We start from the raw sequence: 25423 nt of genomic DNA, 5'->3' as shown, positions 1-25423 counted from the left end.
TGTGTATATACTGTAGTACAATGTTGTGTTTGTATTACTTTGGGGACCCTGTTAGCAGGTTCAATATGGACCAGAGTCAAGTTATGGTAAAACTTACCGCAATTTCCACAATCAAACTTTCTCAAAAAGTCAATCCAGGTGTCTTGGGGATATCCTGAGAGGAAAAAGAAACACAAGAATGTAAGACCTTATTAACAGTTTCATTCAAATGGTTCTTTGTTTCCACAGGAATCCAAATGTAAATGATTTTATTGTGAAGCAGTGAGTATGAAGAATTGAGACAGGAAGAGACAGGTAATCATCCTACCAGTCGTTTTCTTCCACACCAACATTCCTGAGGAGTAACAAAATAAATATTTTATTTTCCAAGTTGATCCATGGTTCTGTAGCTTGTGTTAGCTATTTTAGAGTGAGAAATAACCCCTCTTAAAGCACAAGTCTGTGTATTAACCATTCTATCAGCTATTGAGTATGACTTCACCCACATTTACATGTTTAAGCTGCAATAAGGAGACATAATTTCTGAGAGCATGCATACAGTACAAGGCCGACTTCAAATCAATGTGAAAGTAACCGGCGCATTAAACAGCTGACGACGAATGCAAACTATGCTAGATAAATCCTACACATCAAATCAAATGTTATTGGTCGCATACACTTGGATAGCAGATGTTAATGTGAGTGTAGCGAAATGCTTGTAAAAAAATATATATTCCTGGTGTAACAATGTAAGAAATAATACATAAACATGCATTAACACATGCAGTGAAATAAAAAGCATACATCAAAAGACTTACTTAGGCCTACAATTGAGAAGAACACATGAAGACAAAAGCTCAAAGAATGACGAAAATCACAAAATATACACATGCCTTTTTAAAGGGAGCTAAGGCTGCGTCCGTGATTCAGCACCGCTGAATGGACAGCTCCTCAGTACAGGTAGGCATAGTGGAGCTCAGTGGTGTGGTGCTGAATGGACAGCGCCTCTGTCTAGTAGACAGCTACATAATTCTTCAGTTGTTGGGCAGATTTTAGGGCGTGGTTAGCCTACAATGCGTATTCTTCAGTTGTTCGGGCAGATTTTAGGGCGTGGTTAGCCTACAATGCGTATTCTTCAGTTGTTGGGCAGATTTTAGGGCGTGGTTAGCCTACAATGCGTATTCTTCAGTTGTTGGGCAGATTTTAGGGCGTGGTTAGCCTACAATGCGTATTCTTCAGTTGTTGGGCAGATTTTAGGGCGTGGTTAGCCTACAATGCGTATTCTTCAGTTGTTGGGCAGATTTTAGGGCGTGGTTAGCCTACAATGCGTATTCTTCAGTTGTTGGGCAGATTTTAGGGCGTGGTTAGCCTACAATGCGTATTCTTCAGTTGTTGGGCAGATTTTAGGGCGTGGTTAGCCTACAATGCGTATTCTTCAGTTGTTGGGCAGATTTTAGGGCATGGTTAGCCTACAATGCGTATTCTTCAGTTGTTGGGCAGATTTTAGGGCATGGTTAGCCTACAATGCGTTTTCTTCAGTTGTTGGGCAGATTTTAGGGCATGGTTAGCCTAAAATGCGTATTCTTCAGTTGTTGGGCAGATTTTAGGGCGTGGATAGGTAGCCTACAATGCGTTTATGAAAATCATAAGTGGCATGCAGAACTTTATAAATGGTAGGATCAATTGTAAATTGGCACACAAGATGAATAAGGTTGCCGACCCCCTTGGCTATAGCCACCCTTGTGGAACGGCGCATACAGTGTAGATCTATAATGACTTCCCACCAACGGTCGTTTTATTTTTTAGGGGGTAGATCAGCTTTAATATTGCAGATAAATTGTAGCTTCCATCAATGTAATTGTCTGCATCATTTCCATATCCCCCTATATATTTTTTTGTAAATATACACTGCTGTTCAAAAGTCTTAGAACACCTACTCTTTCAAGGGTTTTTATTAATTTGTACTATTTTCTACATTGTAGAATAATAGTGAAGACATCAAAACTATGAAATAACACAATAACACACGTTTTATATTTGAGATTCTTCAAATAGACACCCTTTGCCTTGATGACAGCTTGGCACAATCTTGGCATTCTCTCAACCAGCTTCACCTGGATTTCTTTTCCAACAGTCTTGAAGGAGTTCCCACATATGCTGAGCACTTGTTGGCTGCTTTTCCTTCACTCTGCAGTCCAACTCATCCCAAACAATCTAAATTGGGTTGAGGTCGGGTGGTTGCGGAGGCCAGGTCATGTGATGCAGCAGTACATCACTCTCCTTCTTGGTAAAATAGCCCTTACACAGCCTGGAGGTGTGTTGGGTTATTGTCCTGTTGAATTACAAAATGATAGTACCACTAAGAGCAAACCAGATGTGTTGGCGTATCGCTGCAGAATGTTGTAGTAGCCATGCTGGTTAAGTGTGCCTTGAATTCTGATGAGTTCTAAACTTGAGATATTGTTAATTACACAGGAAGTTAATGGTTACAGTATCTGTAGGAGGAATGTATATGGTGGAGGCAATTAAGCTTGGAATGTATTGGGTAAAGGAAGGGCAATCACATGTGGCAGGCACTAATAAGGATGGAGAGATGTGGTTTAGCGAGGAAGGGGGCCGAGGTTATGTCAGGTCACATTAAGGGAGAAGGAACACTTAATTTCCTGCCAAGCAATAAAGATATAATGTTTAGAGAGAAGGAGGACGTCACCCAAACTGGGGTATATATACTACCACTGGTGGAACCATGTCTTTGTCTTACGCAGCTGTAAGACCTAGTGGGTGAATAAACTTGGTTTGAGCTTTATTTAGCGTCCGTGAGTTTATTACTCTGTTTATTTAGAACCTAACAGTTGGCGCTGCGAGCAGGGTTCACCACGATTTACAGTCGAACTAGAGATTCCGAATCAGTGAAACAGGAGCCAGCACCAAAAACAAGGTAGGCACAGTTCCTACACCTGTTACCACTCATTCTGACATGTTGGGGAGATGAGAGTCGTAGGCTGAACCAATTATAGGATACGGACCTAGAAAGCCTGAGCTTATTCAGTAGTCCCATTGTATTACCACCGGTCGTAGATTCATGGTATATGGTAAGTCCCGGAAGGTAAGCCCGAGCAGGCTGGTACCTGCAGAGGGTAAGTCCTAGAGGGTAAATCCCAAGTGGGTTGGTTCCTGCGAGGACCATAAAGTATAGGGTAATTCTCGGAAGGTAAGCTGGAGCAGGTTGGTACCTGTAGAGGGTAAGTCCCGAGTGGGGTTGGTTCCCTACTAGACCCGTAAAGGGAGGGTGAAACCCCAGCCACGGTGGCCGTAGTGTGTGTGTATGGATAAATTGTAATGCTTGTGTACTAGTACGGCAGTTTGTAGAGAAGTAGTCCATGGAGAAGGACAACAGGAGGGAATGTGGATGGTGATAAGAAGGTTGCCTATAATTTCTGAAAGAAAGCCACATTCATGGTTAAAAGAAAAGCAAGAAGATATTCGAATACTGTTTGATTTGTGTGTATTAGCAGTAGCAATAAGGAGAGAGGTTGGTTTATGCCCTATTGGGAGGGGGAACCATGACAGAGTATGTGGAAATAGGAAGACAACTGTGAATCATTTTGGTAATGTGTGTTATCAACAACAGTGATATTTGAGGCGTAACACTGGAATAAGACATAAGGTCACCCGTATTCTCCAGTAATACATTTGCAGACGCTATAGGATTGGTTCAAATACAAGGTATTAAGTGCCATGACCAATTAATAGGCACAAATACCATAACTATTCTCAGGGGAAGTGGGTAGCGCTACCTTGGAAAATAGTTAATAAAAGGTGTGTATTAGAGTGAAGAAGATCTGAACACCCTGGACACCATCAGGAGAGATTTCAGCATAATAACTCTTGAAATGGTGACAGACATTCAAGGATTCTCCCTGTAAAGCTGGGCTAGAGGAAGAGAAGTTTAGAGGTGTTGAAAGAGGCGCACAAGCATTCTACCAATTCTCGAATATTGGAAAAATGGAGCAAAATTGATAAAATTGGTCAGCATTTCCCTGCTAATGGAAAATTCCAATCAAATAAAGAGGGGGTAGTGGACTATTATTCTGACTGGGATTTAATAGTACAAGCAGCATTGAGAGTGGAAGCTAATTTAGTTTACACCGCAGATGTACAAGTGGTTAATGCTGCCACAGTGGAAGTCACTAACAGTGGTCTCAATGGCCAAGGTAGGACAAAGAAACAGAGAGGAAAGGGTAACTAACCTGTGCTAAGGCACCCGGGAATAGCTCCCTGTTTTAGATGTGTGGCTATCGGTCATTGGAAGAACGAGTGTAAGGAATCCGATGAGGTTATTCCATACTGGGCACGGTCCAAATTGATGCCTCCTTGTGACACATTATGAATGAAGACAGTGCCCTACAACAGGTGGTGCATCTAACCCCCTGTTTTGTCTGTAGCAGTAGCCTGAACACTACTGTAGATACAGGTAGAACAGGTATCCCCTTCAGGAGGTATAGCTCACTGTTGTTGCTACTGTTATGTCAATCTGTGCTTCAGAACTCTGTACATGTGCAGTGCTCTGTTTCTATAGATGTGCTGTTCTTACCTGTTATGACAATGAAAACAAATGCTACAATGGCAGTGACAACAACACCAACAAAATCTCTGATGGAAGGCTCTGAAATGAAAACACATTTTGTATTGATACTTTGACAGGAGTTGATCAGGTATTCAACATAGTGTAACATTCAAAATGTCTTACAAAACTAGCAGTGTTACAAACATATCAATACATAAGTACTGTAACACACTTATGAGTGTCGACTCACCTGAGACAAACACCTCTCCAACTGGCTCGCTGACTTCCCCTTCCCCACTTACAGAGTTATTCAGCTTGCAGATGTACTTGTAACTGTTGGTTGAATTGCCAGTGTCGCTCTTAAAGACAATCAGCTGTTTTCCTCCAACCTCCCACACCCCCTCTCCCACTTTCCAGCTGTAAGTGACTGGTTCAGCATCAGTGGTGTTGCCCTCACAGGTCAGAGTGCAGGAGGTTTGGTTGGCGTTACAGGAAGAAGTGATTGTGGGTTTGGGGGCTGCCTCTGTAAATAGAGGAAAGAAACAGGAATAATTTGGGGAAATGCTTGTGAGACACTGCACAACCTGCTGTTTCTACACGACCACGCACATACATACACACATGTACATACACACACACACACACGGTCACGCCCCGGGCCATAGAGAGGGTTTTGTTCTCTATTTTGGTTAGGCCAGGGTGTGACTAGGGTGGGCATTCTATGTCCTTTTTTCTATGTTTTGTATTTCTTTGTTTTGGCCTGGTATGGCTCTCAATCAGGGACAGCTGTACATCGTTGTCGCTGATTGGGAGCCATACTTAGGTAGCCTGTTTTCCTTTGGGTTTTGTGGGTGGTTTATTTCTGTTTAGTATATCTTACCTGACAGAACTGTTTGGCTGTCGTCTTTTGTTTCTCTGTTTATTGTGTTCTCAGTATAATAAATTCATGATGAGCACTAACCATGCTGCGCCTTGGTCTACTCCATTTGACAGCCGTTACACACACACACACACAGAAACACTTACTGATAACAGACAGTGTATATGTCTTGTCAAGCAGTTTGCTGTTGAACTCCACAGAATAAACTCCACTGTCTGTTTTCATCAATCCACTGATTCTCAGCTCTCCAGTAGTCTGGTCCAGGATTGTGCGCTCTTTGAAGGCAGCATAGATGTCCAGACCACCAAAATCATTGTCCCACTCTGCCACCTTGTTATTCCCATGCTTCCATAGGATGCTTGTGATGGAGTCAGGCACTGTGGACTTGTCCGGCGTCAACACGAGCTCACCTCCCACTTTAAGGATAAGGTCTTCTGGAAAAGCAGACATTTCATACATGTATCAGAGTATCAATGTATCCAGGGTAACACATTATGGTTAGGGTATAAATATGTAGTCCTAACCTTATTGGCATTGAAAGAGACATTATTATCTACCTTTACTTTTTATGTCTAGAATTCTACTTGCTGGGTGTATCTGGTCTATGTAGTCTGACCACTTTGACTAGTATGTCCCCCTCACCACCACCACTGGAGTAGAAATGTATCTAGACTACACCACATATTAATGCCTTTGTCTACAGCCTGTCCCCGTTATATCACTAGCTAGGTTTCCATCCAATCTGCAACAGATTTTCATGTGAATATTCAAAAATCTGCATAAAAACAATATGCACATTTTCCCACCAGAGAGATGTTTCCATCAAACTAAGTGAAGTTAGGCTATCTACATTATGAGATTATTATGGATAATAGTGATTATTATTTGTATTTGTCAAAGGGCAGCAAAGCATTGATGATCATGTCACCAGAATAACACCCTCGATATTTATTGGAAAGGAGCATCAAGATCACCGTGAACTTTCACCACCATGTGAAGTTCATCATCATTTATTTCATTTGTACTGTAATAAACAGCATGGTTTCCCATGTCATAGTGGGAGGCCCACACACCATATATTATTTTATTTTTTATTTTATTTCACCTTTATTTAACCAGGTAGGCTAGTTGAGAACAAAGTTCTCATTTACAACTGCGACCTGGCCAAGATAAAGCAAAGCAGTGCGACACAAACAACAACACAGAGTTACACATGGAATAAACAAGCGTACAGTCAATAACACAATAGAAAAAAGAAAGTCTAAATACAGTGTGTGCAAATGGTGTGAGGAGGTAAGGCAAAAAATAGGCCAATAGTAGCAAAGTAATTACAATTTAGCAAATTAACACTGGAGTGATAGATGAGCAGATGGTGATGTGCAAGTAGAAATACTGGTGTGCAAAAGAGCAGAAAAGTCAATAAAAACAATATGGGGATGAGGTAGGTAGATTGGGTGGGCTATTTACAGATGGGCTATGTACAGCTGCAGCAATCTGTTAGCTGCTCAGATAGCTGATGTTTAAAGTTAGTGAGGGAAATATAAGTCTCCAGCTTCAGCGATTTTTGCAATTCCTTCCAGTCATTGGCAGCAGAGAACTGTAAGGAAAGGTGGCCAAAGCAGGTGTTGGCTTTGGGGATGACCAGTGAAATATGCCTGCTGGAGCTAGTGCTAAGGGTGGGTGTTGTTATCTTGACCAGTGAGCTGAGATAAGGTGGGTCTTTACCTAGCATAGACTTATAGATGACCTGGAGCCAGTGGGTCTGGCGACGAATATGAAGCGAGGGCCAGCCGACTAGAGCATACAGGTCGCAGTGGTGGGTGGTGTAAGGGGCTTTGGTGACAAAACGGATGGCACTGTGATAGACTGCATCCAGTTTGCTGAGTAGAGTATTGGAAGCTATTTTGTAAATGACATCGCCGAAGTAGAGGATCGGTAGGATAGTCAGTTTTACGAGGGTATGTTTTGCGGCGTGAGTGAAGGAGGCTTTGTTGCGAAATAGGAAGCCGATTCTAGATTTAATTTTGGATTGGAGCAGGGGCGGAAATCCCGGGGGGGACGGGGGGGACACGACCCCCCCATCCTGGGAAAAATATGATTTGTCCCCCCCTGAAACATAACTATGTAATTTAAATAATATTAATAATACGCAATGAAAGCAATTGTGCTGATTATAGACACTTAATTGCTCGTTTTTAAGTTTCAAAAGATTGCGACCCCCCCACCCTTTGCCTCACAATGGTTTGATCCACTGCCAGTTCCTTAGCTTGCGAGGTAACGTAGAGGTCGTATCTACTGTCTGAAAGGCACTCAATGCACGTAACTGACGTGAGGTTAATCCAGTCAATCGCGCACACACACTAGCTGAATATGCAGAGCTAGCGCGCAAATATTAACTATTAAGCTAGCTAATACCTATTCCTTTTATGTGGCGTCGTCAAATATGGAATCTTTGCTATCGTCAATTTATTCCAAGATCAGCATGCATGTAAGTTAGTGCTTCAAAGTCCCTGTGATAAGGTTAGCGATAAACTCAACAGAACTACACTCTCTTCTACCATTGTTTTAAATATATTTAATGGTCTCGTTGCAAAAGCTAAATTGATGCAAGGGAACTTTTATTTATACACTGCTCAAAAAAACAAAGGGAACACTTAAACAACACAATGTAACTCCAAGTCAATCACACTTCTGTGAAATCAAACTGTCCACTTAGGAAGCAACACTGATTGACAATACATTTCACATGCTGTTGTGCAAATGGAATAGACAACAGGTGGAAATTATAGGCAATTTGCAAGACACCCCCAATAAAGGAGTGGTTCTGCAGGTGGGGACCACAGACCACTTCTCAGTTCCTATGCTTCCTGGCTGATGTTTTGGTCACTTTTGAATGCTGGCGGTGCTTTCACTCTAGTGGTAGCATGAGACGGAGTCTACAACCCACACAAGTGGCTCAGGTAGTGCAGCTCATCCAGGATGGCACATCAATGCGAGCTGTGGCAAGAAGGTTTGCTGTGTCTGTCAGCGTAGTGTCCAGAGCATGGAGGCGCTACCAGGAGACAGGCCAGTACATCAGGAGACATGGAGGAGGCCGTAGGAGGGCAACAACCCAGCAGCAGGACCGCTACCTCCGCCTTTGTGCAAGGAGGAGCAGGAGAAGCACTGACAGAGCCCTGCAAAATGACCTCCAGCAGGCCACAAATATGCATGTGTCTGCTCAAACGGTCAGAAACAGACTCCATGAGGGTGGTATGAGGGCCCGACGTCCACAGGTGGGGGTTGTGCTTACAGCCCAACACCGTGCAGGACGTTTGGCATTTGCCAGAGAACACCAAGATTGGCAAATTCGCCACTGGCGCCCTGTGCTCTTCACAGATGAAAGCAGGTTCACACTGAGCACATGTGACAGACGTGACAGAGTCTGGAGATGCCGTGGAGAACGTTCTGCTGCATGCAACATCCTCCAGCATGACCGGTTTGGTGGTGGGTCAGTCATGGTGTGGGGTGGCATTTCTTTGGGGGGCCGCACAGCCCTCCATGTGCTCGCCAGAGGTAGCCTGACTGCCATTAGGTACCGAGATGAGATCCTCAGACCCCTTGTGAGATCATATGCTGATGCGGTTGGCCCTGGGTTCCTCCTAATGCAAGACAATGCTAGACCTCATGTGGCTGGAGTGTGTCAGCAGTTCCTGCAAGAGGAAGGCATTGATGCTATGGACTGGCCCGCCCATTCCCCAGACCTGAATCCAATTGAGCACATCTGGGACATCATGTCTCGCTCCATCCACCAACGCCACGTTGCACCACAAACTGTCCAGGAGTTGGCGGATGCTTTAGTCCAGGTCTGGGAGGAGATCCCTCTGGAGACCATCCGCCACCTCATCAGGAGCATGCCCAGGTGTTGTAGGGAGGTCATACAGGCACGTGGATGCCACACACACTACTGAGCCTCATTTTGACTTGTTTTAAGGACATTTCATCAAAGTTGGATCAGCCTGTACTGTGGTTTTCCACGTTAATTTTGAGTGGGACTCCAAATCCAGACCTCCATGGGTTGATAAATTGGATTTCCATTGATTATTTTTGTGTGATTTTGTTGTCAGCACATTCAACTATGTAAAGAAAAAAGTATTTAATAAGATTATTTCTTTCATTCAGATCTAGGATGTGTTGTTTAAGTGTTCCTTTTATTTTTTTGAGCAGTATATATTTCATTTCACCTTTATTTAACCCGGGTAGCAAAGATTATAGCAAACACCACTGAATTGGTGCTCGCTAGCTTTTCAAATTCAGCTATTGTTAGAAGCCAGCCAATATGAAACAAACGATTAAAATTACAAAAGGTTGCAGCATATGTTGTGTAAATGGTGAACTCATACAGCTGTCAACTCTTGTCACTGCAATCCGTTTCACATTTGCTAGCTACCTTTTAGATCGAAGCCCATATAGAATGATAGAAGATAAGATGATAGAAGCCCATCTCCTACTGTAAATAACCTACATACTGTGTTTGTGTAGCCAACCAGGTAGAAAAATGGCAGAAAAATGGCAGAAAAAAGACGGACATCAGAGTATTTTTCAGTACACCAAAAACGCAAAGTAAGAACCCTAGTAGCCTAATATCTCAAAGACTAGTTGATAAAATGTTCATAAGAAAGAAATGAAATTCTAATGGAAATGTTTCACAATGATGTCATTAGGCAGAGCAGGCAACAGATGGCACACAGACAGCAGAGTTGGGGACAGATATGCAGGGACAGACTGGCAGAGACTGGGAGTCTCAGGTAAGTTTATTGAGTCTTTGTTTGGCAACATTATGAAAGGTTCTCAATTTTTTTTACTTGTAAAATAGGAACATAATTGGAAAATGCCATGGATACCCCCACTCTCAACTTAAACTGGTGACTGAACTAAGATTTGTTAAAGGCAATGGTATTGCTGTTGTGATTAGTTGTGTAGTTTTGGGTACCGGTAGTTAGGAGTACGGCAAACACCTTATTTCTTTGGTTCCTCAATATACATTTACCATATTAAACGTAGGCTATGTGTTACAGCACTACTTTTGGTGTCCCCCTCAGGAATTGCTCTTGAGAAAATGTAATGTAATTGTCCCCTCCAAAGTTGATATCAGATTTTCGCCCCTGGATTGGAGATGTTTAATATGAGTCTGGAAGGAGAGTTTACAGCCTAGCCAGACACCTAGGTATTTGTAGTTGTAGATTTCATCTGGTGGCAACAGGTTTACTTCGATATGATGGTCATCATATGATTTTGGCGCAGTAAACTGGGCCGGCGCGTGCTGACAGAAACACGCATCAATCTCAGATAAAGCATCCGAGCGAGCGAAACAGCGCCCTTCTGTGTCCGTAAGTGCAGACCATGTATCTGATGCTGTCTGGACAAAAGGAGTATGGTATGTCATACTTTTCCTGGCCAGACAGCATCAGATACATGGTCTACATATAGAAAGACAGAGGCGCGCTGTTTCGCTAGCTAGTTTCAGCAGAGAGGAAGAGGCAAAGCGAGAGGGCTCACTCTCGCCAAAATCTGTCCTGGATAAGCCCAATGCGTTACCTTTTGCATAATATGCAGACCTAAACTTGTCGCCTGCATTCCCGCCTTTGGGACAACAACTCGCATTGTTAGGGTGGAGACATGAGCATCTCGTCAGATTATAGAGATTTCTGGTTTCAGCCACTTGTGAATGAGAAAGAAAAGTTGGCGGATGCACAGTGCACGTTGAGAAGGGAAGAAGAGGAGGGGTGTGAGGTGAAGATACGGGCATCTTTCTCCAGAACACACGCACTCAGCTCTCCAGAATGTGCTCCGCAGTCTCCCGCTAATAGTTGCCCATTCATTCATTCATTGTTTCAACGTGTGAATTGTTTGCCCTTTGATTGTTTATTTGTATATTTGTATAGTTATATTGACAACCTCCATCCTAGCTCGCTCATTAATGTCTTAATCGAAATTACGGATTGCCTCTTATCCGCTCGTTGTCCCCTTATGCCATAGTTTGTACATCTCAATTGTCAATAGAAACCACATTTGTTTAAGCAAGTCAGCCATATCAGCTATGTTATTTTTAAAGTCAGTAAATGAGGCTGAATGAACTGTTTTGCTGCCAGACAAGGCTCCGCTGATAGCCAGGTGTAGTGGTGCTAAAAATGTTAGGACTGCCTTTGCGACAGCATTATGTGGGCCGTTTAGTGTTGTGTTGTGTAGTGGCTTTGCTGTCATGCATCCCCCCCCCCCCCCCCCCCAAGATTTACAAAATCGTCACTGAACAAGAAGGGTGTGGTCCTTATTTCTAATCGAACCCCATATAGACGTTGTTTAAAACCATTCTGACTTTCCATGTTGAAAATCAATATGAAGACCGTTTTTAGACTATTGTCCATCCATAATGTCGTTACAAGTTATTTTTTCAGTGATATGAATCCCTCTCGGCGACTGCGTTTCTAACTTGAAGTTGCAGCGCACATAGTGTTGATAAAGGACATTATCTCGCTATACCTATTGTTCATGATAATCAAAGATTAGGAAGTGATGTTGTAGGCCAGGCTATACAATTAGCACACAATAGCAAACAAGTAGCCTAAAAATTAGTAGGTAGGCCAAAACGCTACGTTCGCCCCTGCCAGTCGGTTCAACTTACCTCCGGAGACCACCGTCCGCGCCAGACAAATCCAGAACCACAATCTGATGAGCTTTAGTTTGGGCATATCTGCGAGACTGTTTGTTTGTAAAGATAATAAATAACAGTACATTCAAATGAGATACGCTAAAGCACTGTGTAGTTCATCTAGGCTGCTTCTGATCTTCATTTCCCGAGGCTGTGAAAGTGAAAGTAAAATGTGGTTTTGTTCCTCCCTGTTCATGACCTCTTGGTGGAAAATAAATCAACGTTCCATTTGACTTGTAAATAATGTTTAATAGCTGCAATACAACCACACTGTATACCAACACATTGCATTATGTTTATTTGCTATTTAAGCAATAATACATGAGAGGTTTCGCTTCGTGTGTATGATGATAAAAAATGTCGTAACACATGGCCTCGAGTGTATTCTTACTTTTATACAACGGGTTACCAGCATTAAAAATCAAGATTATTTCCGAAACGATCAATTTTCTGACAAAACATGATGCTACATTCCTAACACTGGTTGTCAAGTGACATTTCAGGCGATCTCTGGTCGTTAGTTGTTGTTGTATTGACTGCCATGTAAAGAAAAACTACCCAAGTGCTGGTTGATAGTTCCAGAACCTTGGTTTCTAGGGGCGCTGTCCATGGTACTGAAAACAGTGCTGAAACATTGTAGAAAATACATTGATACAGCAGATCAGAATAGAAACCACAATGACATTTTGGGGGGGATGGTCACAGCATCGATAGCTATTTATTTGTGATACACATTAAATTTCCATTCATTGTGAAATGAGTGAAGTAGGTGTCTAACGCCGGGGTCTCAAGCGCAGCAAGGCGCCATTTCTCAGGAACAACTGCCTTGTTGTCGCACACAGCTACCGTTGAAGTCGGAAGTTTAGATACACTTAGGTTGGAGTCATTAAAACTCGTTTTTCAACCACTCCACAAATTTCTTGTTAACAAACTATAGTTTTGACTGGTCGGTGAGGACATCTACTTTTGTGCATGACACAAGTAATTTTTCCAACAATTGTTTGCAGACAGATTATTTTACTGTATCACAATTCCAGTGGGTAAAATGAGTCCTATTTCGACATAACCTGAAAGGCAGATCAGCAAGGAAGATGCCACTGCTCCAAAACCGCCACAAAAAAAGCCAGACTACGGTTTGCAACTGCACATGGGGACACAGATTGTACTTTTTGGAGTAATGTCCTCTGGTCTGATGAAACAAAAACAGAACTGTTTGGCCATAATGACCATCGTTATGTTTGGGGGGAAAAGGGGGATGCTTGCAAGCTGATGAACACCATCCCAACCGTGTAGCACGGGGGTGGCAGCATCATGTTGTGGGTGTGCTTTGCTGCAAGAGGGACTGGTGCACTTCACAAAATAGATGGCATCATGAGGAATGAAAATGATGTGGATATATTGAAGCGACATCTCAAGACATCAGTCAGGAAGTTAAAGCTTGGTCACAAATGAGTCTTCCAAATGGACAATGACCCCAAGCATACTTCCAAAGTTGTGGCAAAATGGCATGTTTCCCTATACCCCAGCTGATTGCCGTCGCCATGCACGAGGTGGGAGGGATGGTCTCGGGCTCCAGGGTGGTAACCGTGGGGCTATAGCGGCAAGATAGGGCATCCGGCTTGACATTTTTGGACCCCAGCCGGTAAGAGAGGGAAAAGTTGAACCGGGTATACAGCAGGGCCCATCTCGCTTGCCTGGAGTTGAGGCACTTGGCGGTGCGGAGATACTCCACGTTTTTGTGGTCAGTCCACAGAATGAACGGATGTTCCGCCCCTTCCAGCCAGTGCCTCCATCCTCCAATACATCTTCACTGCGAGAAGCTCCCGATTCCCCACATCGCAGTTCATCTCCGTGCGTTGAGGCAGTGGGAGAAGAAGGCGCAGGGATGCAGCTTAAGGTCCATGGCAGAACGTTGGGACAGGACAGCCCCCACTCCGACATCCAAAGCATCGGCCTCCACCACTAACTGACGATAAGGGTCAGGATAAACCAAGATAGGGGCTGTGGTGAAGCGGTGTTTGAGGTCCCGGAACGGCCAGTCAGCGGCAGAGGACCATGTGAACGGAACCTTGGTAGAGGTGAGTGCAGACAGGGGGGAAGCCAGGGTGCTGTAACCCCGGATAATGCGGCGATAAAAATTGGTAAACCCCACTCTCACCTTCCCGGGATACATCTGGACACCCCCAGCAGAGATGATGTAACCCAGAAAGGGGATGCTGGAGCGATGGAACTCGCACTTCTTCGTCTTCACAAACAGTTGATTCTCCTGAAGGCGTTGAAGAACCTGCCGGATGTGGAGCGCGTGTTCTTGGGGGAGCGAGAGAATACGAGGATGTCATCAATATAGGTGAAGATGAACTGGTTCAACATGTCGTGAAGAACGTCATTTACCAGAGCCGAGAACACAGAAGGGGCATGGGTGAAGCCAAAAGACATGAGCAGATATTCGTAGTGGCCGCTGGCCGTGTTGAAGGCGGTCTTCCACTCGTCCCCCTCTAGTATCCGCACCAGGTGGTAGGCGTTCCGTAGACCCAACTTGGAAAACACAGTGGCCCCCTGGAGCGGATCGAAGCTTGACGAAATTAGTGGTAGCGGGTAATGGTTCTTAACAGTAATGTCATTGAGTTCCCGGTAGTCAATGCACGGGAGCAGGGTCTTGTCCTTTTTCTCCATGAAGAATAACCCTGCGCTGGCGGGAGAGGAAGAGAGATGGATAAATCCTGCAGCAAGGGAGTCCCCAATGTAGATCTCCATAGCCTTGGTCTCCGGTCCTGACAGAGAGTACAGGCATCCCTGGGGCGGCGTGGTGCTAGGGAGAAGGTCAATCCCGCAGTCACAGGGTCAGTGAGGCGGAAGAAAAGTGGCCCGGGCCTTGCTGAACACCTCCCGGAGGTCCTGGTACTCCGTGGGGATGGCAGAGGGGTCCAGGGCACCTTCCGAGCCCCCAGGATGATGTCCCAGGGCAGGTTGCACTGACTTCAGACGTTGGGCGTGGCAGAACAGACTCAAGCCCATGATTAGATTTAGATTTTAGTCATTTAGCAGACGCTCTTATCCAGAGTGAGTTACAGTAGTGAATGCATACATTTCATACATTTCTTCTTTTTTTTTCCTGTGTTGGCCCCCCGTGGGAATCGAACCCACAACCCTGGCATTGACTAGACTAGTTGATGAGGGGATTGTATCGCTGGAGCCAGGAGAATCCAAAAACTACGGGAATCTGAGGAGACTTGATGAGCAGAAATTGAATAGTCTCTCTTTGATTCGCTGACACCAGTAGGGTGATGGGAGTGGTATTATGAGTGACCCGGCCTATAGAGCGCCCGTCCAGCGCTCTAACATCCATGGGAATGGAGAGGGGCTGAGTGGGGATGTTCAGCTCGTAAGCCAGGGTAGCATCCAAAAAGCTCTCATCAGCCCCAGAGTCAATGAGGACCCAGAGAGATTAGACTGGTTTCTCCACAGCAGAATGGCATGAAAAGGGGTGCGAGCAAAGGAGGCAGAAAAGTTCTCCATATGGCCCACCAGAGTACTCGCTCCTACCGGTGAGCCTGGTCTTTTAAAGGACAAGAGGACACAAAATGACCAAGAGTCCCACAATACAGACAACCCTTCATGTTGATCCTATATTGCCGTTCCGCTGGCGACAGCCCAGCTCTGCCTAGTTGCATAGGCTCAGGAAGCGGTGACTCTACCATCTTCGGCGACTCTCGGTGGAGGTCGGGAAGCCTTGGGTTCTCTCAGTAACGGGACCATCGGGGACTTCCAGGATGACTCGGAGGCAAGGTGGAATCCCTGGACCTGCGAGCAAAATCGAATTTTCTCTCCCTCCGTCGTTCCCGTAATCGCCCATCAAAACGGATGGTCAACGCGATGAGGGAATCAAGATCCGTAGGTAACTCCTGAGCAGCAAGCTCATCTTTAACCTCCTCTGAGATGCGGTGCAGGAACATATCGAACAGTGCTTCCTGGTTCTAAGCACTCTCCGCTGCCAACGTGTGGAAATCCATTGCGTAGTCTGCCACACTGCGGGCGTCCTGCCGAAGCTGGATTAGCTTCTGGGCCACTTCTCTCCTGGAGAACGGGGCATCAAAAACCTTCTTCACCTCTCCCACGAACCCTTCCAGACTAACGCATATGTCCGGCTGTTGTTCCCATACAGCAGTAGCCCAGGTGAGAGCCTGGTATACCACACGTTGTCCTCATCGGAGAGCTTTCGTCTGGGGTGTAGATAAAATGCTGGATTATGTTGTGGTCATTTAGAGAGATATTTTTCTAGCAATGCCACTGGGCAGAGCACATTCCCTAGGTTTTTATACGTGCAGCCGCGACGATTGTCTCCGTCTCTTTCCATTGGATTTTTGTGGTTCTTGGTTTCATCAGTGAAACTCAGTGTTGCGTATCTCAATCCTATTTTATTACGAATGAGTCTGGCTTCGGTTTGCGATTTCCTTTGTTGCCTCTTCAGCCAAAGTGCAAATGCAAATCAAACAACACCTTATTCAGTAATCATCAAGGATGGCGGGGCTCAAGGCTTCAGACTCGCAGAGACTAATTTAAGTGGTGATGTAAGACAGTCCAGTGAAGCTGCTGATTCCATATCGGTCTCCTTTAGCAGTCCTTGCGGTGGCGTAGAAACTCAGGAGAATATTACTCATCTCCTGTTTTGAAACACTTGCCAGATCGATGTTTATCCACTTTTCTTGACAGACATTCCAGAAAGCACTTCACTGCCCAATTGGTTTGTCTTGATGTAGCTTTTTAATTTCTCTCCTTTTCTTTGTCGTCTATAGCAGCGCTACTGATTTCTGCATGTCTAACGTTAACGCCAGGCTCAGGTTGCTGGTCCACTTGCTCTTCTTCTTGTTTCATTTCTTTCATATCCTCCTCCTCTTCTTGTTGGCATCATCCTTCAAACGTTAGTGGTTAAAACAAATCAAAAGCAACGTTAAAATAAATCCTCCATGATGACTTACAGGTGCTAAGACTAGTAGTTTTAAAAGTAGTAGTGGTTTAAATAACTTTAATAACATGTTTTTCTATATTCCTTGCTGTAGTCGTGCCCATAGCTGGTCTTTGGCACCTCCCTGTGTGTCTGATTGGCTACAATGCACAGGATTACATGTACAATTTAGAATTGATAGGATCACTGTACTATAATGCAACAAAGGTTGGCAATACTGTAATATTCAAAGGTAACTTAATAACTATAGTTCATTTAATTTTCCTCCTGTCCACTGAGTCTGAGGGCTTTTGATTCACCAGCTTATAGCCATTGACCTATAGGCCTACTGTATGAGACACGCGCACAAAAACATTCACACAATGAAATATTTTCTTCAAAATATCATACATTTTTGTTGCATGGATTAACATTTCATTTTAATTCACATTATTCAAAGTTTATAACAATTATAGTAGCCTGGGTTAAACATGACAGCACATTGCATACAGGATAACAGTATGATGCATAATAACCCAAAAGAGAGATGAGTTTACTGAAGAGAAACAAACCTTCCCTGTACGGAATCTAAATATTTATCAAACAAACTATAAATTCAACAAGTGCTTTTCATGTGCTTTCTTCTGGTACAGAGGCTGTAGCTGTACTGGTCTCTGTTGGTACAGAGGATTTACCTATACTTCCCTATGAAGTAGACAGATTATCTGAGCTACTCTCTATTGCTGTACATGCTGTATCTGAGCTGGTGTCTACTGGTTCAGAGGGTGCACCTGAACTGTATTTTACTGGAGTAGATAGTGTACCTACATGCTGTGGCTCTGAGACCAGCTGACAATCCTGGACTGCTTCTATCAGGAGTGTTTGTACTGTCTGACACCGATCTAGTGGGTCTATTCAGACCTTATAGGTTAAGTGTTCCTCTCTCTCTGTCTACCTGACCACTGCTCCTCTGGGTTTCCATTGTTTTCACTATGCTTTTTCTTCTTCTACACCCATCTGATAGCAATTAGAGTGTCTTATAGATGGTGGTCTTGGTGCAACAGGTGGTGGGGGATTGTGGGAGCATGTTGTTCTAGGAGAAGTTGGATCTTGATGTGTGGGATTTCGGGATGGAGGTGTTTGTTTGTGAGAAGTTAGGTTCCACCTACTTTCTCTCTGATGCTCCATCTTCATCCCTTCTCTGAGGGGTTGGTGGAGACCTCTGACCGTCAGTCTGGCTGTCGTGTGTGGCTCTCTTGGTCCTCTGACCCTGGCTCCACCTCAGAGGGGATGTCCTCCTGTTGTTGGGAATCACTTTCTTCTTTTCTATATCCCCCTTCTTCCTTCCCTTCTTCCTGTGTTTTCTATTCTTCCTCCTCTCCCTCTGCTTTCCCTCTTCTTCTCCATCTCTTCTAGCTTCTTCCTCACCCTCGCCATCTCATCTTCCCTTGTTCTCTCACGCTGTCTCTCCATCTACCCCTGTCTCTGCATCATAACCTCTGACCCTTGCCTCATGTGACTCCTGGTCAGATCCATTCCCATAATCCTCTGTCCCCCACAGTGTATCCTGATTGTGGTTCAGGCTGTATCCATCTCTGGGTTTTGGAGGGGGTGAGATGAGTCTGTGACATGTCCTTCTCCTGTCTCTTGCTGTCTTCCTTAACTTCCTTTTCTCTTTCTCCCTCTCTTTTTCCAGATACCTTAGTCAGTGTCCTCACCTGAGATCTAGGCTGGAAGGCATTGGAATTCCAGCCATGATTCTGGTCATTTCGTTTGAGCAGGCAATTACTCCCAACATCACCTGTGTTATCAGTAGATCCTGCCTCATCTAGTAACAGCTGCTTCTCTTCCTCACTCTCTCTGGTTATCACAGCCTTGCTGATGTGGGTAATCTGGTTATACTTAACAATAAGACCTGAGGGGGTGTGGTATATTCACAATATACCACAAACCCCCGAAGTGACTTATTTCTGTTATAAACTGGTCACCAACGTAATTACAGCAGTAAAAATACAAGTTTTGTCATACCTGTGGTATACGGTCTGATATAGCACGGCTTTCAGCCAATCAGCATGCAGTTCTTTGTCCTGCTCTGGATATCATTCAACATATCATACCTAGAGAACCAGGGATGTTGGAGCATATGGAGCACACTTTCCCTTTCTTACTTTCAAAATCTGAATATGTTGTTGACCTGGAATCATTCTTTGATCCTGAGAGAGCTAGAGATACAATTGTTGATATGTAAAATATATTTCCATCAAACTTCAAGGAGGAGACTCAAATAATGAAACCTTTATGGTAATATTTACAGTAAAGACATGGACTTACCTTTGGAACACTTCCAGCAGATGAGACAGGCCACTACAGATGGAAGAATAGCCAATAGAACAGAAGCCAAGACACCAATCACAACGCCAGCTATTAGGGGGACAACGGAAACATGCAAATACAGTAACAGTTTTTCTTTTTTAAGGTCAAATATTTCTTACATACATCACACACGCACACACACAATACAGTATACACAACACATACACTACCGTTCAAAAGTTTGGGGTCACTTAAGAATGTCCTTGTTTTCCACAAAAACATACATGAAATTAGTTGTAAAATGAATAGGAAATATAGTCAAGATGTTGACAAGGTTATAAATAATGATTTTTAAATGAAATAATAATTGTCCTTCAAACTTTGCTTTCGTCAAAGAATCCTCCATTTGCAGCAATTACAGCCTTGCAGATCTTAGACATTCTCGTTGTCAATTTGTTGAGGTAATCTGAAGAGATTTCACCCCATGCTTCCTGAAGCACCTCCCACAAGTTGGATTGGCTTGATGGGCACTTCTTACGTACCATACGGTCAAGCTGCTCCCACAATAGCCCAATAGGGTTGAGATCCGGTGACTGTGCTGGCCACTCCATTATAGACAGAATACCAGCTGACTGCTTCTTCCTTAAATAGTTCTTGCATAGTTTGGAGCTGTGCTTTGGGTCATTGTCCTGTTGTAGGAGGAAATTGGCTCCAATTAAGCGCAGTCCACAGGGTATGGCATGGCGTTGCAAAATTGAGTGATAGCCTTCCTTTTTCAAGATCCATTTTACCCTGTACAAATCTCCCACTTTACCACCACCAAAGCACCCCCAGACCATCACATTGACTCCACCATGCTTGACAGATGGCGTCAAGCCCTCCTCCAGCATCTTTTCATTTTTTTCTGCGTCTCACGAATGTTCTTCTTTGTCATCCGAACACCTCAAACGTAGATTTGTCAGTCCATAACACTTTTTTACAATCTTCCTCTGTCCAGTGTCTGTGTTCTTTAGCCCATCTTGTTTCTGGCCATTTTGAGCCTGTAATTGAACCCACAAATGCTGATGCTCCAGATACTCAACTAGTCTAAAGAAGGCCAGTTTTATTGCTTCTTAAATCAGAACAACAGTTTGAAGTTGTGCTAACATAATTGCAAAAGGGTTTTCTAATGATCAATTAGACTTTTAAAATGATAAACTGGGATAAGCTAACACAACGTGCCATTGGAACACAGGAGTGATGGTTGCTGATAATGGGCCTCTGTACGCCTATGTAGATATTCCATTAACAATCAGCTGTTTCCAGGTACAATAGTCATTTACAACATTAACAATGTCTACACTGTATTTCTGATCAATTTGGGGCAGCAGCGTAGCCTAGTGGTTAGAGCATTGGACTAGTAACCAAAAGGTTGCAAGGTCAAATCGACAAGGTACAAATCTGTCATTCTGCCCCTAAACAAGGAAGTTAACCCACTGTTCCTAGGCTGTCATTGAAAATAAGAATTTGTTCTTAACTGACTTGCCAAGTTAAATAAAGGTTAAAAAAAATGATGTTATTTTAATGGACAAAAATTGTGCTTTTCTTTCAAAAACAAGAACATTTCTAAGTGACCCCAAACTTTTGAACGGTAGTGTACATAATACGATTAATATCAAACAGGGGAATGTACAATTGCACAAAATTGAATGTTTGTTGTTTTTTATTAATCAATGAATCCATATATTCTTTGGTTGTTCATACAATGCATTTAGCTAGTGTTTTAGTTTGACTATATAAATAATATAATATGTGTGTCTGATAGAATTTGATTGGTCAGCATATTTTTTATAGAGAACACTTCTGGTCAGGTATAATTTCTATTTTATAAATGTACTTTTATGGTTAACTGACATGCATTAAAAAAATTAACACTAAAAAAAGAAAGTGAAAATGTTGAGTGAGGGTGAGAAAGGTCCTCCTTGAATCCCCTTCCTCAAGTCCCCCAAATACGCAAATCTTATGCAAATGAAGGCGGAGCCTCACTAAATATTCACACTGCCGTACCAAAACACAGGCACAGGGGCGCTCTCCAGATACACACTTACACACACCGTAACCGGAAAAAAACACAGTCTGGGGACTAAACCCAAATAATGAGATATTCACATTAGCGTGCCATTTTCTATCAGTTCCAATGGTCTGCCTTGTGGGGACCATGATTTTGTCCCCAGTTAGTCATGACGTCCCCATACGGAAGTTATGCAAACAGTTCAATGTCCACATAGGGTCAGCAAAACAAGAACAATACAGTATACACAGCACATACATATGACGATTAATATAAAACAGGGGGATGTACAATTGCACAAAATTACATTTGCATGCAGATTAAAAGCACTGTGTTGTGGTACAAAATTGTTATGTCAATATAATCCTACAAAAGATCGCACTATCCTCTGTAGCGCCTTACGGTCAGATGCTGAGCAGTTGCCATACCAGGTGGTGATGCAACTGGTCAGGATGCTCTCGATGGTGCAGCTGTAGAACCTTTTGAGGATCTGGGGACCCATGCCAAATCTTTTCAGTCTCCTGAGGGGGAAAAGGTTTTGTCGTGCCCTCTTCACGACTGTCTTGGTATGTTTGGACCATGATAGTTCGTTGGTGATGTGGACACCAAGGAAGTTGAAACTCTCGACCCATTCCACTACAGCCCCGTTGATGTTAATGGGGGCCTGTTCAGCCCGCCTTTTCCTGTAGTCCCCGATCAGCTCCTTTGTCTTGCTCACATTGAGGGAGAGGTTGTTGTCCTGGCACCACACTGCCAGTTCTCCTACCTCCTCCCAAAATATGCCGTCTCATCGTTGTCGATGATCAGGCCTACCACTGTTGTGTCGTCAGCAAACTTAATGATGGTGTTGGAGTCGTGTTTGGCCACGCAGTCGTGGGGGAACAGGGAATGCAGGAGGGGCCTAAGTACACACCCTTGAGGGGCCCCAGTGTTAAGGATCAGCGTGGCAGACATGTTGCTGCCTACTCTTACCACCTGGGGGTGGCCCGTCAGGAAGTTCAGGATCCAGTTGCAGAGGGAGGTGTTTATTCCCAGAGTCCTTAGCTTAGTGATGAGCTTTGTGGGCACTATGGTGTTGAACGCTGAGGTGTAGTCAATGAACAGCATTCTCACATAGGTGTTCCATTTGTCCAGGTGAGAAAGGGCAGTGTGGAGTGCGATTGAGATTGTGTCATCTGTGGATCTGTTGGGGCGGTATGTGAATTGGAGTGGTCTAGGGTGTCTGGGAGGATGCTGTTGATGTGAGCCATGACCAGACTTTCAAAGCACTTCATGGCTACCGACGTGAGTGCCACGGGGCTGTAATCATTTAGGCAGGTTACCTTCGCTTCCTTGGGCACAGGGACTATGGTGGTCTGCTTGAAACATGTGGGTAATACACACTTGGTCAGGGAGAGGTTGAAAATGTCAGTGAAAACACTTGACAGTTGGTCCGTGCATGCTTTGAGTACACGTCCTGGTAATCCGTCTGGCCCAGCGGCTTTGTGAATGTTGACCTGTTTAAAGGTTTTGTTCACATCGGCTACAGAGAGCTTTATCACACAGTCATCCAGAACAGCTGGTGCTCTCGTGTTGCTTGCCTCGAAGCGAGCATAAAAGGCATTTAGCTCGTCTGGTAGGCTCGCATCACTGGGCCGCTCGCGTCTGGGTTTCCCGTTGTAGTCCATAATAGTTTTCAAGCCCTGCCACATCCGACGAGCGTCAGAGCCGGTGTAGTAGGATTCAATCTTAATCTTGTATTGATGCTTTGCTTGTTTGATGCTTCATCTGAGGGCATAGCGGGATTTCTTATAAGCATCCGGATTAGTCTCCCGCTCCTTGAAAGTGGCAGCTCTAGCCTTTAGCTTGATGCGGATGTTGCCTGTAATCAATGGCTTCTGGTTGGGATATGTACGTACAGTCACTGTGGGGATGACGTCATCAATGCACTTATTGATGAAGCCAATGACTGAGGTGATGTATTCCTCAATGCCACTGGATGAATCCCGGAACATATTCCAGTCTGTGCTAGCAAAACAGTCCTGTAGTCTAGCATCCATGTCATCTGACCACTTCCGTATTGAGCGAGTCACTGGTACTTCCTGCTTCAGTTTTTGCTTGTCAGCAGGAATCAGGAGGATAGAATTATGGTCAGATTTGCCAAATGGAGGGTGGGGTAGAGCTTTGTGTGTGGAGTAAAGGTGGTCTAGGATTTTCTTCCTCCCTGGTTGCACATGTGACATGCCGGTAAAAATTTGGTAAAACTGATTTAAGTTTGCCTGCATTAATTAAAGTCCCTGGCCACTAGGAGCACCGCTTCTGAGTGAGAATGTTCTTCTTCGCTTATGGCCTTATAGAGTTGGTTGAGAGCGGTGTTAGTGCCAGCTTTGTTTTATGGTGGTAAACAGATGGCTACGAATAATACAGATGAGAACTCTCTTGGTAGATAGTGTGGTCTACAGCTTACTAAGGTACCTCAGATGAGCAATACCTCGAGACTTCTTTAATATTAGACATCGCGCACCAGCTGTTATTGACAAAAAGACACACACCCCCACCCCTCGTCTTACCAGAGGTAGCGTCTCTGTTCTGCCGGTGCATGGGAAATCCCGCTAGCTCTATATTGTCCATATCCTTATTCAGCCACATCTCGGTGAAACATAAGATGTTACAGTTTTTAATGTCCCGTTGGTAGGATAATCTTAGTCATAGATCATCAATTTTATTTTACAATGATTTCACGTTAGCAAGAAGAATGTAAGGCAGTGGGAGTTTACTCGCTCGAGAATTCTCATGAACGCGCATCTCCAGTGTCACTGTTCCTAGGCTGACCACTAACAAATAATCCTGCTGTTCTTCGCCCAGAGACAGCAGACACCTCATTCCACTTTCTGGCGCCTTCTGGGAGCCAATGGAAGCCTTAGAAAATGTCACGTTACAGCACAGATGCTGTATTTTTGATAGAGATGCAACAGAAGGAAAACAAATTGTCAGACAGGGCACTTCCTGTATGGAATCTTCTCAGGTTTTGGCCTGCCATATGAGTTCTGTTATACTCACAGACACCATTCAAACAGTTTTAGAAACTTTAGAGTGTTTTCTCTCCAAATCTACTAATTATATGCATATTCTAGTTTCTGGGCAGGAGTAGTAACCAGATTAAATTGGGTACGTTTTTTATCCGGCCGTGAAAATACTGCCCCCTATACCATAACAGGTTAAAGACATGAAAGAAGAGGATAGAGCCGAGATCCCTATGGATTTGTAATCGGAGCCAAAGTTCAGGCCTTTCAAACAAGTGTTGGGGGCATTGAAGAATTGCGTGTTATGCCTTGAGAGTCAAAACTATGAGATAGATGAAACCATCTGGAGAGGAGTTGAACCAGATGAGCTCGTACATGAGATACTTCCCTTTATCCACAATTATAGAACTGGAGGCCATTTAGGAGTTGAAAACTCACCCGTAAAATCAGAGCAAGATTTTATTGGCCAGGCTGGCAGAGAGCCATAAAGCAGTGGTGTAAGGGCTGTGTGGCATGTGCTGCATACAAGTTACAGGATCCAGGCCCCAGAGCGCCCATGACAAGTTCAGTCACAGGCCGCCCTTTTGAGAGGATAGCTGTAGACTTAATGGGTCTGTTTACAGAGACAGGACAGGGTAACAGACAAATTATGGTAGTGTCAGATTACTTTACTAGGTGGTCAGAGGCATATGCCATACCCAATCAGGACGCAGTAACAGTGGCCAAGAAACTGGTAGAGGAATTTGTGTTGAAGCTAGGCGTTCCTCTCTATTCGTAGCGACCAGGGGCGGAATTTTGTATCTGCTCTTTTAAGAGAGATGTGCAATCTTTTACAAATGAACAAAACACGAACCACTCTGTACAACCCACAATCAGATGGTTTAGTGGAAAGAATGAACAGAACTCTGATCAATATGCTGTCCCTTTTTGTTGATGATAATCAAAGAAATTGGGATGAGATACTCCCATATGTGATGATGTCATACAGGAGTAGTGTTCAAT

General features: G+C 44.0%; 1 protein-coding gene across 1 annotated transcript; it reads right to left on the bottom strand.

The window, feature by feature from the left end:
* Positions 1–4725: 4725 nt before the first annotated feature.
* On the bottom strand, positions 4726–12258 carry LOC106575469 (T-cell surface antigen CD2). Its single transcript, XM_082964365.1, has 4 exons — positions 12088–12258; positions 5573–5860; positions 4797–5069; positions 4726–4733 (listed from the first exon to the last, which is right to left on the bottom strand). Exons 1-4 carry the CDS (start codon positions 12197–12199, stop codon positions 4726–4728), a joined length of 681 nt encoding a protein of 226 aa, XP_082820491.1. The 5' UTR covers positions 12200–12258.
* Between the last annotated feature and the right edge of the window lie 13165 nt (positions 12259–25423).

Source organism: Salmo salar, chromosome 17 (genome assembly GCF_965601325.2).
Source record: "Salmo salar chromosome 17, fSalSal1, whole genome shotgun sequence".
Taxonomy (NCBI): domain Eukaryota; kingdom Metazoa; phylum Chordata; class Actinopteri; order Salmoniformes; family Salmonidae; genus Salmo; species Salmo salar.
The sequence above is the reverse complement of the archived record's forward strand: the minus strand, read 5'-3'. Positions and strand labels throughout refer to the sequence as shown.

Bases quoted from the DNA above. Each gene is read 5' to 3' on its own strand.
- LOC106575469 (XM_082964365.1), bottom strand. From the start codon at position 12,199: ATGTACTGTTATTTATTATCTTTACAAACAAACAGTCTCGCAGATATG. The intron at 5,861-12,087 runs GTAAGTTGAACC...CTGCTTTTCCAG, and splicing joins GCGGACGGTGGTCTCCGGAG to AAGACCTTATCCTTAAAGTG. The intron at 5,070-5,572 runs GTAAGTGTTTCT...CTCTATTTACAG, and splicing joins ATATACACTGTCTGTTATCA to AGGCAGCCCCCAAACCCACA.